Source organism: Girardinichthys multiradiatus, chromosome 11, assembly GCF_021462225.1.
Source record: "Girardinichthys multiradiatus isolate DD_20200921_A chromosome 11, DD_fGirMul_XY1, whole genome shotgun sequence".
Taxonomy (NCBI): Eukaryota; Metazoa; Chordata; class Actinopteri; order Cyprinodontiformes; family Goodeidae; genus Girardinichthys; species Girardinichthys multiradiatus.
In genome coordinates, this window is record NC_061804.1 from 34709398 (window position 1) to 34728080 (window position 18683).

General features: G+C 38.9%; 1 protein-coding gene across 1 annotated transcript; it reads right to left on the reverse strand.

Annotated features, from left to right (window-relative positions):
• Positions 1–1195: 1195 nt before the first annotated feature.
• On the reverse strand, positions 1196–18294 carry LOC124876082 (carotenoid-cleaving dioxygenase, mitochondrial-like). Its single transcript, XM_047378575.1, has 12 exons — positions 18140–18294; positions 11895–12084; positions 11596–11807; positions 11058–11173; positions 10274–10376; positions 9998–10126; positions 9733–9893; positions 9478–9645; positions 9113–9250; positions 6787–6969; positions 3762–3872; positions 1196–2251 (listed from the first exon to the last, which is right to left on the reverse strand). Exons 1-12 carry the CDS (start codon positions 18165–18167, stop codon positions 2135–2137), a joined length of 1656 nt encoding a protein of 551 aa, XP_047234531.1. The 5' UTR covers positions 18168–18294; the 3' UTR covers positions 1196–2134.
• Between the last annotated feature and the right edge of the window lie 389 nt (positions 18295–18683).

Genomic DNA, 18683 nt, shown 5'->3' on the forward strand with positions numbered 1-18683 from the left:
CCTGAGGCCGAGGTTCGACTATCGGCCGGACTCTCCTCTCCAATACCCTGGCGTAGGCCTTACCAGGGAGGCTGAGGAGTGTGATCCCCCTGTAGTTGGAACACACCCTCCGGTCCCCCTTCTTATAAAGGGGGACCACCACCCCAGTCTGCCAGTCCAGAGGCACTGTCCCTGACCGCCACGCAATGTTGAAGAGGCGTGTAAACCATGACAGCCCTACAACATCCAGAGACTTGAGGTACTCAGGGCGGATCTCATCCACCCCCAAAGCCTTGCCACCACGGAGCTTTTTAACCACCTTGGTGACTTCAGCCTGGGTGATGAAAGAGTCGAACCCCGAGTCGCCAGCCTCTGTTTCCACCACGGAATGCGTGATGGCAGGATTGAGGAGATCCTCGAAGTACTCCTTCCACCGCCCGATAATATCCTCAGTCGAGGTCAGCAGTCTCCCACCCCCACTATAAACAGTGTTGGCGAAGCACTGCTTCCCCCCCCTCAGGCGCCGGACGGTTTGCCAGAATCGCTTCGAGGCCAACCGGTAGTCCTTCTCCATGGCCTCACCGAACTCCTCCCAGGCCCGAGTTTTTGCCTCTGCTACAGCCCGGGCCGCAGCACGCTTGGCCTCACTGTACCCGTCAGCCGCCTCAGGAGTCCCACAAGCCAACCACAGCCGATAGGACTCCTTCTTCAGCTTGACAGCATCCCTTACTGCCGGTGTCCACCACTGGGTTCTGGGATTGCTGAAGCGACAGGCACCGCATACCGTACGGCCGCAGCTACGAGCAGCAGCATCAACAATAGAAGCGGAGAACATGGTCCACTCGGACTCTATGTCTCCAACATCCCCCGGGATCTGGTCGAAGCACTCCCGGAGGTGGGAGTTGAATACATCCCTGCCCGAGGGCTCCGCCAGGCGTTCCCAGCAGACCCTCACTATGCGCTTGGGCCTGCCAAGTCTGTCCGGCTTTCTCCTCCTCCAGCGGATCCAACTCACCACCAGGTGGTGATCATTGGACAGCTCAGCCCCTCTCTTCACCCGAGTGTCCAAAACATGCGGCCGAAGGTCTGACGATACGACAACAAAGTCGATCGTCGACCTCCTGCCACACACACACGGTTAAACAGAAATGCGCACCAAGGCTGACACACACACACACACAAGTGATTGTGTACAACACAGAAAACAGAAAACAAATTAGAAAGTAAAAGTTATATTTTATTGAACCTTTACTGACAGAAAATATAAATGTAATTACAAATATTTAAGTACAAAAGCAATAAAAGATATTTTGTTATAAAAATGTCTGACTTTAGCAGCTTATAGGTTTAATAATAAAGTGTGGGTATCATCAAAGGAAACTTGTCAGTTTTGAGTTGATGCATAAAAATAAAAGAATATTATCATGAATGGCTATTTTATTTCATTTAATGGGTTGATATGCAAACCTTCAAGAAAGCAGATACTATGATATCAACATTAGTCAGTAACAAAGGTGAATCTGTTAAACATACACTCAAAGGCCACCTTGTTAGGTACACATTTTTCAATTGCTTAAATTGCAGCAACTCAGGGTCATACCAACTGTGAAGAGAAAAATGCCATGTTGATTTCAGAGGTCAGAGGAGAATGGTCAGACTGGTTTGAGATTATAGAAAGGCAGCAGTAGCTCACTGCTTATTACAAACAAGGTATATGCAGAATAGCATCTCTGAACATACAACATATTAAAGCTTAAAGCAGTTGGGCTACAGCTGCAGAAAACCACAATGCTGTCAGCTAAAAACAACACACACCCATAAGAGATTAGGAGAACATTGCCTGGTCCGATGAGTCTTTATTTCAGCTGCTACATTCAGCAAGAATTGCATTATGGATGTGTAGCTGACATCATGTTTATAGACAGAAATCTATGAGTAATGTATTAGACACCTTCTTCAATGTCTGCTATTAAGTATTAAGGCAGCTCTAATGGCAGTGTTGGTAGAAGGTGTATCTAATAATGTGAGTGTCTATTGTAACAGTAACTTTGTAGAATAAGGCACATAGTGTTTATTTTTTTAATACTTAATTTGTACCAATTGCAATATATTCAGTAATTTTAACTTTAATCCCCTTAATATAGTAGGCACTGGTTTATGCAGAGGCAGAGAAGGTACCATGGAAACCGTAAGTCATGTTAACAGGCACGTTGGCTCTTCCCAGCTCCTCAAAGGTTTTTGCATCCAAAACTAGGAGAAAGTTTCCTTTATCCTGCAGAGAGAATAAATAATAACAGGCACGTCAAGGACACCAAATGCAAAGTTATCTACAGTCTACAAACAAACAAACAAAAAACATCAACACCTGCTTCAGTCTATCTTTTGAGAGCAGAGGTAAGAATAACCCTTAAATCCCATTTCTAATCACTTTGCATGAAATCATAGGCTTGCATTCACATCCTGGGAAATTGTAAAATAACACAGAAGGTAGACAGGTTACACTTTGTCAGAGTTAAACAGCATTGTTCCTGTTGCCTTCTATTAATGTGTGCTAAATGATTTCTATCAAAGAAGAAATAAAGTGAATAAAAAGAAGCGAGTGTGCTGTGGAGCCTGAAGTAGGATATGAATACCACCACTTCTCCTCACAGCAGCGTACATTGTTTTTTTCAGACTCAATAGCTGCATGCCGCTGCATTAAACCATCACTAGCTTGTCACAGGCATTAGGAAAGAAATGAATCATAATCTTTTTCAATTCAATCTGAATAATTAATCAAAAATAACATTAAAAGCATTCCTGCGCTAAAGTTAAAGTTTAGTTTTTAAAATTAATTTGTTTTAGAAGCAAGATTTTTTAAAAAGGATTTAGAATAGCAGAATTTGTATGAAAATAAATTTTTTCTACCATTATACACATAGAGTCAGTATTTGCTTGCATATTTCAGGTAGACAAAGGCTAAGTTTCAACATATGTCTTAAGCTTCATTTGTATGTTAAGTCCATGGGAACAACAAATTAATTTTCCTGCTCTAATATTATATTACTAAAATGGAATAAAAAAAATAGCTCACTTTCATCTAGGAATATTTATCAATTTGCTTCTCTTATAAATAAATAATAAGTCTTATGTTCAACTTTGAGAACACACCTTAGGCAGACAATGTAGTAATTAATAAGGTACATTTTACACAAAGTTCTTCACAAAGACACAGCAGACAAATTAAAACCTGATTAAAAACACAACTAGAAAAGCACTCAGACAACGCAGACATCTGCCAAGGCCACCGAATATCAGCTGCTGACAAGGTGACGAAACACGTGGGAATTTCAAATTGTCGTGCCCTGGTCTGACAATGATAAAAAATCCTTCAAAACAATCCTGGATCCAGATGGTGCTCCGAACCACCACCAAAATCTAATCATCTGGTCTATGTCCTAATATGCACCTTGTCTGAAAATGTCATTAAAATCCGTCCAACGCTATGGGAAATTTTGCAAACAGACGGACAGACAGGTGCCAACAAAAACATAATCTCCTTGGCATGGGTAAAAATCATACGTTTTTGAATAAGTAAAAGTTCAGTTTTTAAACAAAACCCCTAAAGTTAGAATGACACTGGTTCTTCTGCACACAAGCACTATAATTCAGTTTATATTACCTCACAACGGCCACCTTTGTCTTCAAATGAGAGAAAGTAGTGAGAACGTTTAAGAAAGTATTACACTTTTCTCCATGTGACTGTCCCAGTACAATATCAGGCCAGATAAGGCGAATTGTACCTGTGAGACTGTGAGAACCACCGACAGGATGACTCCATCATCTTCCTCCACAGCATCAGGCGACGGCACAAACACCGGCTCTGATGGGTAGAAACCCTTCTGATGCCAGACCTGCAATCATTTATGTTCCACACATCACACCTCAGATTTGTTTTTTTTTTTGGACAATTGTGGCTACTTTTAAAAAAAATAAATGGGTTAATGTAGCTTATAAACAAACAAACAGTTAAATATTATATTGTACATCCTACATGACTAACTACTTTTTATTTCAAAATTTTCTTTGTTTTTTTTTTACAAATTTTGGTCATTTTTAATACCTTATATATAAATTCCAAGGTAGCCAATTTTCATTAGTTCAGTAGTTAAACTTTGCATTGATTCAGAACACCTTTGCTCTCCAAGATGATCAAGATGTTCCTTTACTCATGTTTCAAATCTCCACGTATTATATAACTTAACTTTGCTGATTTCTGTATAGATTATACAACTACACATTCAATTATTCATCTCCCTGGGAGATTAACATTTTAAAATAATTTTTATTTATTGAAGAATTTTGTCTCTTACAGCAAATGATATATTACAGATAATATAATAATGTAAAAGTATTATAAAGTTTATTAGTTTTTATTTACATTAAACTAAATTTGCATGGTTGAAAGTTGCTTATACCCTTCCCAAATATCAATGGAACTTTATTGGTATTACAGTGATCAAAATTGTTTTTATAATTGCTTGCCAGCTTTTTGCATGTTTCCTCTGATATTTTCCTCAGATATTCTCGATCAGAATAAACCATTCCTCCATCCATCCATCCATCCATCCATCCTTGCAGAGTTGTAGAGGGGCTGGAGCTTTCCTCCAGCGTAATTAGGCGAGAGGCGGGATAAACCCTGGAGAGGTCGTCAGTCCATCACAAGGCAGTGCAGAGAAACACAGGACAAACAACCTTGCAAATTCAACATGTCACTGGTGTGAATGTCTCTGATCAAACCATTAGAAACTGACTTCATAAGGGTGTCCTTGAGGGACGTCTTCTAGGCCCTGTGCTCACTGTGGAGCTCAGCTGACATTTGCAAGAGAATAACTGAATTGGCAAGTTCAGCACAGGCGCCATGTTCTTTTCACAGATTTTATCTGATACCAATGACTAGCCTCCATGCTCCTGTTAGGAATAACCTTTATTAATATGCTCATAGCTGTTTTTCCCATTTATACTATAGTGAAATAAAATATACGTTCTAGTCAGTCATTTTCTACCACTTATTCCATAGTGGGTCACGGGGAAGCTGGTGCCTATCTCCATCAGTCTATGGGCGAGAGGCGGGGTACACCCTGGACAGGTTGCCAATCCATTGCAGGGCAACACACACACAACCAAGCACACACTCATTCATACTCCTAAGGGAAATTTAGAGTTACCAATTAATCTAACAGGCATGTCTTTGGACTGTGGGAGGAAGCCGGAGTATCCGGTGAGAACCCAAGCCGGAGTACCCGGTGAGAACCCACGCATGCACGGGGAGAACATGCAGACTCCATGCAGAAAGACCCCCGGCCAGGAATCAAACCCAGGACCTTCTTACTGCAAGGCAACAGTACTACCAACTGCACCACCGTGCAGCCCTAAGTTAATAATATAAGTTCTAATGTTTCCCTTTTGTTACAATAGGATAAGAATGCTCATAAACATACAGTAAATGGCCCAAGGATTGTCATAAATGACCTGAGGCTGGGGCACTAGGGTTGATGGTGGAGCAGCCGGTATAACTGGGTTGATTAGAAACCTACAGCACACTTAGATTAAGGATGGACACCCGCTACTACACAATCTAACAGATAGACACCACAATGGTGACACATAGTCTACTAATAATCACTGAGGGAGAGCACATCCATTGCATCGGAGTGCCAGATATAAAACTACATGTGACCTTCTATCGAGGCTCTTCATCATCCTCTAATAGACGGCGACGGTCCGAGACGGGAGCCTTAGCACTGATCTCTTTCATCATTCCTCTGCCTTAATTTAGATTAAAGGAGCTATTTAAGTTAATTTAAGAGTCTTTAGATAGAGTGAGTGACTGTTTCCGGGGTCCAAGTACCGGAGGAGCTCCAAGGCGTCTGATTGCCAACAGGGTGTGGTAGCTCGGCCACTCCCCTGACCTAAATCCAACAGAACATCACTGGGATATTATGTTTAGGTCCATCCGACACCACCAGGTTGCACCTTAGACTGCCCAGGAGCTCAGCGATGCCCTGCTCAGAATCTGGGAGGAGATAAACGAGGACACCATCTGTCATCTCATAAGGAACATGCCCCAACATTTTGAGGCATGCAGACAAGCATGTTGGGGGCCATACAAACTACTGAGTACCATTCTGAGTTGGTGAAATGACATTTTAGTAAATTGGACAAGCCTGCTGTATCAATTTCTTTAACATTTTCAGAAACTTCAGATTAAACCCTCTGTAGGTTAATAATTTTCATTTTCATCAAATGTTGTGAAATCCTTTTGTTCTTAACACATTTACTAACATATTCCATATCAGTATGGATAACCAGCATGATTTTCTTTTTCCAATTGAGATCGGATGTGTTTTCAAAGTTTTACTTTATTTTTTTTAGCTTTGAAAAACATTTTCAATTACAGTAAATTATCCAAATTTATGTATTTTTCTGGTATGAAATGTTACATTTTTATGAAAAAAGAAGGGGAAAAAAAGCATGTAGTTTGTGACCTAATGAGGTAAATAACTGGTCAAAAAAATAAAATCTCTAGAACCATTAGTGTTTGTCTATTTTGCGAATTCTATGGGGATTTTGCTTGAAAACCATAAAAAAGCATTTTTATTACCAAGGTTAAAAGGTTGAGGTTAAAAAACTGCACAGTTTATATAATTATTAGCTAGTTATTCAGCACCTCTGTGACAGGCTTAAAGAGCTACAGGTTTTCAGAACCCTGGTCTAAGCATACAGTTGCTGAGGGTACAGTGCAACACCCCCCTTCCACACACACACCTTAAGTATCTTGTCTTTCAAGTCCACTTTGAGCAGGGAGTCTCCCACCATGTGTCTGAAGCCACAGCCGTAAAAGTAGCGATATGGTCTGGTGTTAAATTTGCTGTAGTTGATTTGAGGGAACTCCAGGCCACCGTATTTGTATAGTTCATCTCCATGGAGATCCTCGTGTTGGCACAACACCTATGGACATGGACAAGAATAACTGACTGTTGTTATAGTCAGACACGCCTATTTAGAAGCATTCAGCTTCATTAAATCAAATTCAATAAACTAAACCTCATGCCTGAGTCAGACATACCTTTATTTCATAATCATATTTAATATTATTTCGTCTATAGAATACATCCATCACTGGAAAGTGTTTGTCTTATTTACATGTCTTTTTACTAGAATGAGTTATGTAAATATGCAAAAGCTTTACAAACTTTAGATTTGTAGGAGAAAGCTCAGTATTCCTTAATAAAACCCTGTACAATGTGACACTGATGCATTAAAATGCTGCTGTTGCCATCTTGCAAATGTTGTTAGTAATACTAATTCAAGCTTAAAATACAAATAAATGTAAAAATGTATTCTAAAGAGGTTGCTGTGCTTGCGTTGCCTTAAATATTTTTATTTCACATTTACATGCATCAAACTCTTGATCTAAATATAATTCAGAATCTGTGGTAAGTTTGAAAGATTGTTGTTCACAGACGCCCTCAATCCAACCAGAATGAGCAACACTTTCCAAAAGACCTGGGACAGGGGCAACAAAAGACTGGGAAAGTTGAGGAATGCTCAAAAAACACCTGTTTGGATTATGCCACGGGTGAACAGTTTAATTGGAAACGTTTCTCAGCTTACAGTTGGAGGGATTTTAGGGATTTCATCATCTACAGTCCATTATATCATCAAAGGATTCAAAGAATCTGGAGAAATCTCTGCATGTAGGCAGCAAGACTGAATTTCAACATTGAATGCCCTTGACCTTCGATCCTTCAGGAGGCACTGCATTAAAAAAACAACTTCCTTCTGTAATGGGTACTACCTCGTGGACTCAGGAACACTTCACAAAACCATTGTCAGTGAACACAGTTCATCTTTGCATCTACAAGTACAAGGTAAAACTCTACCATACAAAGCTAAAGCCATATATCAACAACACCCAGAAACACCGCCGGCTTCTCTGGCCCTAGTTAAGCAGAGATGAACTGAAGCAAAGTGGAAAATGTGCTTCAGTCTGACGAGTCAACATTTGAAATTGATTTTAGAAATCCTCGACATCGTGTCCTCTGGACCAGAGTGGATAGGACTATCTAGATTGTATTCAGCGCAAAGTTCAAAAGCCAGCATCTGTGATAGTATGGGGGTGTGTTAGTGCCCATGACATGGGTAACTTGCACATATGTGAAGGCACCATTAATGCTGAAAAGTACATACAGGTTTTTGAGCAACACATGCTGCCATTATAACATCTTTTTCAGAGACGTCCCTGCTTATTTCAGTAAGACAATACCAAACCATATTTTGCACGTGTAACAGTGTAGTTTCATAGTAAAAGAGTTCTGGTACTACGCTAGCCTGCCTGCTGTTCAGACCTGTCTCCCATTGAAAATGTGTGGCGCATGATGAAGAGCAAAATACGACAACGAAGACCCCGGACTGTTAAGCAATGGAAGTTGTACAACAAGCAAGAATGGGAAAGAAGCCCACCTATATAGCTTCAAAAATTAGTGTCCTCAGTTCCTAAATGCTTATTGAGTGTTGTTAAAAATAAAGGTGATGTGTCCCAACTTTTTTGTTGCAAGCATCAAATTCAAAATGAGTGAATATTTGCACACAAAAAAATTTAGCAGGTTAAACATTAAATATCTTGTCTTAGTAGTGCATTCGATTGCATATAGGTTAAACTGGATTTGCAAATCATTGTTTTCTGTTTCTATTACGGTTTTACACAACATCAAAACGTAATTGGAATTGGGGTTGTTTTGTTTTGCAAAGAGGAATGGAGAAACATTTTAGTCTCTAGATGTGCAAACCTGATTGAGACCACAACATTAAACTATGGACTCAAAAGAGCTGACTGCAAATGTACTTGCAATACTTTGATTTGCAACAAACACATGTACCTTTTCCAATAATGCACTTCTTTGTGTTGTTGCATTGCATAAATTCCAAAGAAATATACAAAACTGTAAGCTTTTCAAAATGAGATAAGGTTTAATGGTACCACAGTATCTGTGAGAAAAATGTAAAGAAATATTTTTGATTTTATTTTGCCATGAATGTAACATGGCAAAATGTGAAAAATTTAAAAGGGGGCATGAATGGTCCATCTCACTTTGTCAGCACTGATTTTGATGCATGTTGCACTGCTGGAGGGCCGAGTGTTCAGGTTCTGGCCTGTTGGGGTGTCTCTGGTCACATTCAGGGGCAGAACAAACCGCCGAGGGAAGGTCCTGTCAGTGGTGTTATAAATCTGGGAAGATCACAGAGATGTATTTCTGTTTTAGAGAACCTTACATCAGCTACACCACACGTTTTAGTCTATTTCATGCAAAGAAAGTATGGTACTTGGTTGATTATTGATTAGAAAAACATGTTATTTATCAACTATTTTTTTGACATATTAATTTTTTTATGTGTTCACTAAAAACAAAGTGGAACCGAAGTCAAATTCTTAGTTGTGTCAGGTATTTTACTGACTTCATCTAGTGCCTCTCCTGACTTGCGTAAGTTCTGGATGAGATAGTTGCTGATGGCTTGGCCGCCATCTGCACAGCATATATCCAGCATGAGGAGGCCGTCCTCTTCGAAGGCATTGATCTGATGGAAGGTGGAGAAGGCTTTGGTGTAGTACTTCATTGGAATGACCTAAAGAACAATATACAAAATGGCAAAGCTAAAAATTATCATTTTTGGTTTAAATTTTAATCCTGGAATAATGGCATCTCATCTGACCTCTCCCGTATGCTTGTCAACAAGATGGAAGACAGTTTCCTGATTTGGATCCCAGTATATGCCTTTATTCAAAGCCTTTCCTCTTATCTTGCATGTCACGATCTTCAGGAGGTCCATCTTAATTGGCTGCTCGATGAAAATCACATAGTTCTCAGACATGGCTAATAACAGAAAGAATGATGAGGAGAGAAGGGGTAAGGTTTAAAGCTGAAAGCAGCAAATGAAAAAGATTTAACAGGAGTGTTACCAAGAATGCCTGGTTTACCAAAGCTGTGGTAGTAGGAGGGATGGGACTTGTTTGCTGGAACAATTGAACAGAGGACTTTGGCTCCCTGCAGGGTGTCGTTGCTTTCTGTTTTCTCAGGGGGTACTTTGATGATGTTGTACAGTGCTCCTGAAGCAAAAGAGATAATGATATCATCAGCTTCGAGATGAGATTCATATTGATATATCCATTATGGAAAAATAAGACATAATACAGCAGAAAAAGACAGAAATATGAAACTGAAATATATGTGCTTAGCTAATAAATTGGCCTAACCTTTGCTTCCATACGAGTTGCCCATATTGTAGGCGGTGCCATCTGGGTCATAGTGTGGATGAGCAGTGGCTCCATTCACAGCAATGAACTTGCTCCAATCAACCTGGTAAACAGAAGTGACAGGACAGGTTTTGTGCCAGCAATCTGACACTTTTAGTAGAGTGTTATCAGGTATAGTTGCAGCCACAAACTTCAATGCAATTTTTGGCAGTTTGAGTGGTAGACCAATGCAAAGTAGTAGTAGTTGTGGTTTTCAACAAATATGTGTGCCATGTGTGCATGTGTGCCATCCTTTTGTATCCTTTTGCCACTTTGTGGAAACAGCTTTCACTACAACTTCAGCTGCAAATAATTTGGACTATACCTTATAACCCAAAAGACAATTTTTTTGCACATAATTCTTTGCAATATAAGATTAGAACAGCAATTTTCAAGTCTTGCCACAGACTCTGAATTTGATTTAGGTCTGGGCCATTTTAACACAAATATGCTTTGATCTAAGCTTGCCTTTATGTTTAGGGTGGGTGTCCTGATGGAAGGGGAACCTCCACCCTAGTCTCAAGTCTAAAACAGGTTTTCTTTCAGGAAAAGTTTTAACTTCTCCTTTACTGCAAATTACATGTTTTGCTTACAGTCGTCCAAGATCCAATCACCACCCACGAATGGGAAGCAGAATATGACAAAACTGCTAAATTACATGACACGAAAAATGTTTCACAACATTTATAGACAGAGGAATAACTACCGGATTCTTTGCGATTGTAAAATAACTTTATGATAGTACCTTTTCCAGTATTTCCAGGCTTTCTGGGTTCACTTTGTGCATGAAATTTGTCTCTGTGCTGACATAGTAGTCACCCTTGTATTTCACAAAGCTCACACTTGCATTGTCTGTAGGCACTGTAACAGAAAACAAAGCACTACTTTAGCTTTTTAAAATGACAAGTTCTTCCTTTATACTTATAAAACAGTTTTCAGCTTGACGTTTCTCTGTGAAGTTTGGTGGTTATGTAAAACATTTTCTCCTCCCTAGCTCCCTGCTCTACTTCATTATTATGCAACTGCAGTTCAGACAGATTTCCTTAAGAGGCTTCCTTCCAACACAGCTGGAGTACAAAAGAGCTTGTACAAACATAGACTCTAAAATATTTTGTTCCTCCACTTAAAGCACATTCCTTAAAGAATGAGCTTAAAACAAGTTTGAGAAGAAGGAAAAACTAAAATCGAGCTGCATTTCTGGGTAATGATGAAAAAAGAACACTCTGTTCCTTCTTCTTCAGCCTCTATCAGAAGTTATCCGATAAGCCACTTACTCTACTCACCAATCATCTCAAAGCGAGAGAGAAACCTCTGGAAGAAGTTCTTACACGGGTCAGGCATCGCCAGGGTACCAAATTCCGACATCATGATCCGATCCCTTTCGCTGTTCTTCTTGTAGGCCTCGCTGTTCAGGAACCGACTCATGTACGTCACCTGGCCCTTCTGGATCTTAAACTGGTGAAGCATCGCCATCCCATCAAACCAGTGGTTGTATCTGTTAGCGAAGACAAATGTTATGATGGATGTTTGGAATTATATTTTGAATAAAAAGGTTTCACACTGAGCTGATTTCCCGACTTACTGCGTATTTCCGAACTCAAACTTCCCTGGTCCATTGCGGAGGAAATTACCATTGATCCATGATGGGATAGTGCCTTGAACTGTAGTAGTGATTTGTTCAGGGGTTTCTTCTACTGTGCTGATAAGAGGAGCAATACTCTCCAGTCCTGTAACTACTTTGGTCTTGGTGTTGTGAGTAGGCTTGGCCTCATCTGCAGGAAAGACAACCAGTATCTTATCACCAAACCAAAGGAATCATTCCAATCTATTGTCCCCACATGCTTGCTCAAATCAGTGACTTGATCTAAACAGCTTAAATAGACAACTTTTCACTAACTGACTTAATAAACTAAATTTGATTTGTTAGATGAGGTCCATTGTATAACAATAGCAATTGAAATGGAATGTAGGTAATTAAATCAGAATTTTTAAGAATGGATTAATCGACTCTATATTTTTGTACCGAAACAGGATTTGTTTCCTTTGAAACGTGCTTTGAGATGTGGTGTCACACATGCTGTTTTAAATGGATTTTTGACATCAGAAACTCTGATATATAATTCCAGGCTTCTAATAATAATCATAATGATAATATTAAAAAGAAGACAAAGAAGAAGAATGGGTTCAATGGTGGTACAGTAATTAGCAATGTTTGCCTTGCAGCAAAAAGTGCTTGGGTTTAACTCCTGTCCAGGGGTCTGTCTGCACAGTTCTCTCTCTAAGGTCTGTTTGCATGTTCTTTCTCTAAGTACCACAGCTTCCTCCCACAGTCCAAAAGTATGCATGTTACATTAATTTGTCTCTGTAAATTCACCTTACGAGTGAGTGTGTGTGTCCATGGTTGTTTCTCTGTGTCATTTAACTTTTGAAAACTAATACAAGGCTCTCCAGAGGTCGTCTAGAGGAGATCCTCTATACGAGTTGTTCCCAGGAATCAGCTCGTGATTCGGGGAAACTGAGCTTTTTCAGTTGCCGCTCTTAGGCTCTGGAACAGTCTCCCTCTTTCTGTGAGGTCTACTGGAACTATAAATAATTAAAAATCTATTTTAAAAACTCATCTTTTTAAACTGGCTTTTAACTACAGAGGGAACAACCATTAGGCCTGTTGGTCCTTGTGTAATTCTTTTATTGCTGATTGTATTGCCTATATTGTCAACCTTGGGCCTAAACACCGAGTTAAGGTTTTAGCCATGGCGCTACACATAAAAAAAAAAAATTTTAAAAATATTTGCGGGGGAGGGGAAGATACATTTACATAATGCTCTTTAACGTTTTGAATAGATAAATGATCCTTTTCCTGGAAAGGTAGTTACAAAGGTTTTTTAAGAAAAATTAATAGTTTTGTTTACAATGATGGCCTTCTTGTAGAATCCACGCCTACAAAACAGAAGGGAAGTTGGACGTACATTTATTTTAATCACCCCTGAGAGAAAGACAAGTGATCATCTAACTTAAAACTTTGAATGCTAAAACAAAGATTTGACACATAAACCCAATATAGATCGCACCGTACAGATCAATGTCCTGTTCCCTCTGTTCATGCAGGCTTCAGTTCTTGCAGGCGTTCTTTTTTTTTTTTTTTTTTTTTGATTTTCTTTGTCTTTTTCACAGGAACAGTAAAACTGTGGCTACAAAGTTGACTCCCACTCTCCCGAGGTTTGACATTGCAGGACTATTTCAGCATGAGAACAATAAAAAAGACGTCACAAAATAACAGAGGAGAAAAGTATAAACAGATAAACAGGCCAAGGAGAAAAACTCAACATTACTCCAAGAGCTAATCTCAGCTGAACATCTCTCCAAAAGTGTGTGTAACTATTGAAAAGGCCATAATTTATTATTAAATACATATGTTGACAACCGGTGTCTTGAAAAATAACTGCTTGGCAGCTAATTAAGTAAAGCAATAAATATTCTAAATGTTTAGGATTGATTGTTCTGGCATGTTTTTAAAGTTTATTCCCAGCAACAACAGTGGGACATGGGTCATTCTTTCTTCAAAAACACTTTTAATTTAGCCCAGTTTCATAAATGAGTGCACTCAAGTCTGCTTTTGAATAAGATAATAGATGTTTGGGGTCCTATTTAGCATAAATAAAAATTGAACAAAAAATGTGTAACATTAAAAATTTCACCCTAAGAAATAAAACAATTGCATCAAATATCTGCATCAACTGCCTGTGTTAACGGGAGTAATTTGAATATTTTGAATATTGGTCGGCGCCACTCAAAATCAAAAGGACACTCCTGCATTATGCAGTGGGGTTGACGCTGCTGCCCAGAGCTAATCTTCTGATTTTAAAGGAAAATTTTAATTTTAAAGGACAGGCATCCACACTGGGCAGGAAAAGGAAAGATGGAGGGACTGGAGTATTTGTGAATGAACAGAAGTGCCCTCCTAAATATTTAGCCATAAAGATTCTGCCATGTTTTTTATTTTATTTTTTTACCAAGCCTTCCTTTGCAATACATTTTGGTGTTTACAATCCAAACTCTGTTGAGGCAGCGTCAGATGATGTAGTTCATACCAATGTTGCTGAGATACATCCTAAACAGCATTTCAGCCATGGCAATATAAACTCTATCTTTTCACTTTTTAAACAGCTGATTGCCGGCAACACACAGGTGAATTAAACCATAAACTGGCTCTGCACACAACATGAAGATAAATACCACATATTCCTGTGAGAACACCACTATCCCCAACCAAGAAGGTAAACTGGTTTTCTAATAATACCCTGGATACCTAGAGAGGATGCATAGTAAAAAATAAGGAAATGGTCCTTAATGCACATCAGCAGTCTTCATTTTGTAATTCACTCAGATTAAATCAGCCTAGTTTAGCTTCATGTGTAAACACATAAGAGGAACATGTTGTAGAATCAGCTGGGCCACAACAGCTTAATTGTTTATAGCAATGTGCTGCACATGCTATGCCTCACTCAAACACGTATTCAGGTTGTCGTTGGCTCAGGTGTGTGTCAGCAGTTGGTCAGGTTTATATTATGCTTCAGTATATTCACATATCCTCTGGATGTGCACCCAGATTTTACCATGTGTGAAATAGGCCAGGGATGAGTTTAAGATGAAATAACTTGGGCAAAGTCAGCAAGCTGAAGCTGAATATTAATGACATTCGTCAGCTGTCTAAGTATTTCCTTTGTCGTTAAACTATCACACACTTCGTTTCTTCTCATCAAAACTTTCACAACAGTAAAACATCCCCTATTATCCTTCACACACATACACTGAAAGACTACAGCAGAACATGGCAACAGTAATGAATTGAATTTGTGCCCTTCAGTAACAATGTTCTAAAATTTCTTGAATATTATAAGGATAAAACCGGTCAGATAATGTCCAATCAGCAAAAAGCTCTCAGAAACGCAGGTTCAAAGCACAGGACCCTATTAGAAAACGCTGTAAATATCTGGACACACTTCTCAAACATGCACAAGAACTCAATATCACTTCTATTTCTATTTTACATTCATGCTGAGAATTTCCAGATTCAAATCTTTAATCCACATGAACTGTGCTATTTTAAATATTCTTGACTACCCTTTTGATTTAGCTACAGCAACCTCTTATTCCATGCACATGACATCCCGAATCTTAAATGTATGAATGTCATTATGACCCTAGGGCAGAGATGGGCCACTCCAGTCCTCAAGGGCCAGTGTGCTGTAACTTTTATCTGTGTCTCTGCTTCAACCCACCTCATTTAAATGTATGGCTCATTAACAGGCCTATGCAGAACTTAACTACATACTGTGGAGGTAATTCAGCCATTTGATTCAGGTATGTTGGACCAAGGACATACGTATGTAAAAGTTGCAGGACACCAGCCCTCGAGGACTGAAGTTGCACACCCACGCCCTAGAGTATGTAAATTTTTATTTAGAAATTCAGAAATAGCTTTAAATACTTCATAATTAGTTAATTTTCATGATTTATGTGTTAAACTCTGAAAATTATCTTATCTTGGTAATCAGTATAAAGTTTTCATGGAAACATTGAATCTGAAACTCCCTATGTCTGTAAACAGCATTTTATGTTCAATAATAGACTTTTTACATTCTAGTCAAGTCAAGTCAAGTTTATTTATATACTGTAGCGCTTTTCAGCAACAAGGTACTCAAAGCGCTGTACATGAGGAAAAACAATACAATGATACAGAAAATTAAACACAGAAAAATAAAACAAATGATATTAATAATCCTTGGGAATTTACTGGTAAGAGCTGGTTCTAATCCAATAATTCTAATAGAGGTAATTAGCTCATTAAGTCCTCTTTGGTAAGGAATTCATCCGGTGCTAGAAGAAACATGATAATATTAATCCTTGAGGTTGCTGAGGCAATTATTGTCCCATCATTCAAATAGTAACAGTCATGGGCGCTGACTGAAGTCTAAGTAGAGAAGCCGGGTCACTGGTATAAAACAGTTTAGGTCCAAACTTTTTACATATTAATAATGTTTGGCTTTCACTGGTATAAAATAGTTGTAATACAATCCTTCTAAGAAATCTAAAAATCTATGGTCATTGGTGTAAAAACAGCTTTAGTCCAAATTTTCAAATGCTAATAATATTTGGCTTTAACTGGTAATCCTTCTGAGAAATCTGAAAATCTATGAAAAGTAATGAAATCACACATTTAGGTAAAGTAAGATAGAAGGAAAACGTCCTTCTATGTCCTCGACCGACATCGTAGTCAGGCACACAATCTTCCACTGCTGCCAAGAATCCATTGTGTATCCAGACAAGAACGTCCCATCTGGACAAGAGGGTTCTCCTTTACCCTGTCTTCCCATCAAAAAAATTTGATCAATTACGTTGAGAGACCAGCTGACCAAATAAATAAACCATAATTTACAAGTTTGGAGGATATGCAAAGCGACGCTCTGAGAAAAATACAGATTACTAGGTTACTCTCTTCTCTAAAATACGTAGCAGAAAAGTAAAATAATAAATTTTTCTCATTAGGTGGCTACTGTGACATGGCCACATGCTTCGTTAAGTTTGCTTCTGTTTGGCTGATCAGAACCTTGGGACTACTCCTCTACACTGAAGCTGCCGAGTCAGAACCAAACCCTGATCACCCACTTGAGATTTTAATTGTGATAAATGTTTGATTCACAACCTTTGCAACATTTGCCTTATTTTTGTCTCAATTTTTTTTCCTACACACCTCCAACCTTTTTTCTTCTTCATGCCCAATTCAGTTCTCTCATGATTCAAAGTCCAACCTCCAAGGCCAGAAAACCTAGGTTCTCCCTACAGATGCAGAATGACCTTAGGGCCAGTTTAAATCCCAACTCAAGCGACTCAGTCTGATTTATTGAAGGGTGACACAACAAGATCCAGACCACAGTAAGGCGCTCTGACTCTTCTGTCACGTTGTTTTCTGGTGCTGGGGATTTGAGAAATATCAAGATGATTTTGGATACTTTAAATTCCTCCATCCTTTTCTCCTTGCTTGGCTGTAGTTAATTTAACTCATGGGAAATAAATTTTAATTAGAGAAATATACAGAATCATCTTGCATCTTTCAAAGACTGATAATATTCCATGAAAAGGTGAAGGATTCATGTTTCTGACTGACTTTTGCTAGATTATTAGAACTGATTATGACAGTGGTTATTTACCAATTGACATTTTTTATCATAGCAAACCTACCTCTAAAAAAGTACCATCATTATAGTAAAATATGTGAATAATAAAACGATATATTTTAGAAGTTAAAAATAAATCTGCTGCAGGCAGGAATTTCTATATCCTTGTTTTTTCTAAATGAGTGATAACAGACACTCCACTGAGAGTCAGCTTTAAGAAACCAACACCAGTGTGACCACAGTTCAACTGAATGTTGATGTATGATGTTTGCAGCCTCTAACTAATCCTACATTTAATTTAGGAGAAGTGCTAATGAGGGCGTGCTGCATTTCAACAAAACGCATTGTGTAAAAATGAAACCTGAGAGTCTCAGAGTTTAGCTGCAGAGAGAACATTATGTCCTGCAAGCGCTCATCATTATCTTTGTCTGCAGAAGAAAACCCTAAGCTGATTTATATGTATATATTACCCAGCAACCATGGAGGGGCTGAGGGTAATGTGGTTAAAGTCCTAACTACATGTTTTCACCCCTCTATATATACTCTAATGTAAGATCAGTGTGTACGTAGCCATCTTGATATCAGTGTGAAAGTATCAGCAGGTGAACAGCTGCTTTCTTTATATTTACAATAAAACATACAGGAAGCTTACCTGGATTCTCCACCTTCACAGGAGCCATCAGGGCGAATGGATTCGGATTATCTCCTCAATATCTGCGATCTGTCTGATTATGAAATGTTAATTACCGTGTGGGAAGGTTTTTATGTGCTCTACTGTTGCTCCTCCTCCTCCTGATGTAAGCTCAGCTCTGTGCGCTGATGTGTAACGTCAGCTGAATGTGCAGCACAACAAAGGCACGGAGTGCTGTTGAGCTGCTATGTGTGGAGGAAGAATATTATCTTCCATAGCAGTTTATAGACAAACATCAGAAACTATAAGACTGGGGACTTCAAACGACCCAAGAACATGAAACCTCCATAATATTTTGGTTCTGGATTTGTGTCATATGTTGCAGGATTGCAACAGCAGTCAGTAGTTATATAATACTTTACTCCGGCAATTAACTATTTGCTGTGCTGCCAGGCTGTTGAAGTGAAACATGCAATTTATAGTTTTACTTTGTCTTTTCTCACAAAGATAATACAGAATTGCCCATGTTCTATAAATGGTAGGATATATTGATTTTCTTTTTTGT

Coding starts and splice junctions, on each gene's coding strand:
- LOC124876082 (XM_047378575.1), bottom strand. CDS start 18,167: ATGGCTCCTGTGAAGGTGGAGAATCCAG. Junction 6,970..9,112: donor TCAAAATCAGTGCTGACAAA/GTGAGATGGACC, acceptor CCATGTCCATAG/GTGTTGTGCCAACACGAGGA. Junction 2,252..3,761: donor TGGTTCTCACAGTCTCACAG/GTACAATTCGCC, acceptor TTCTCTCTGCAG/GATAAAGGAAACTTTCTCCT.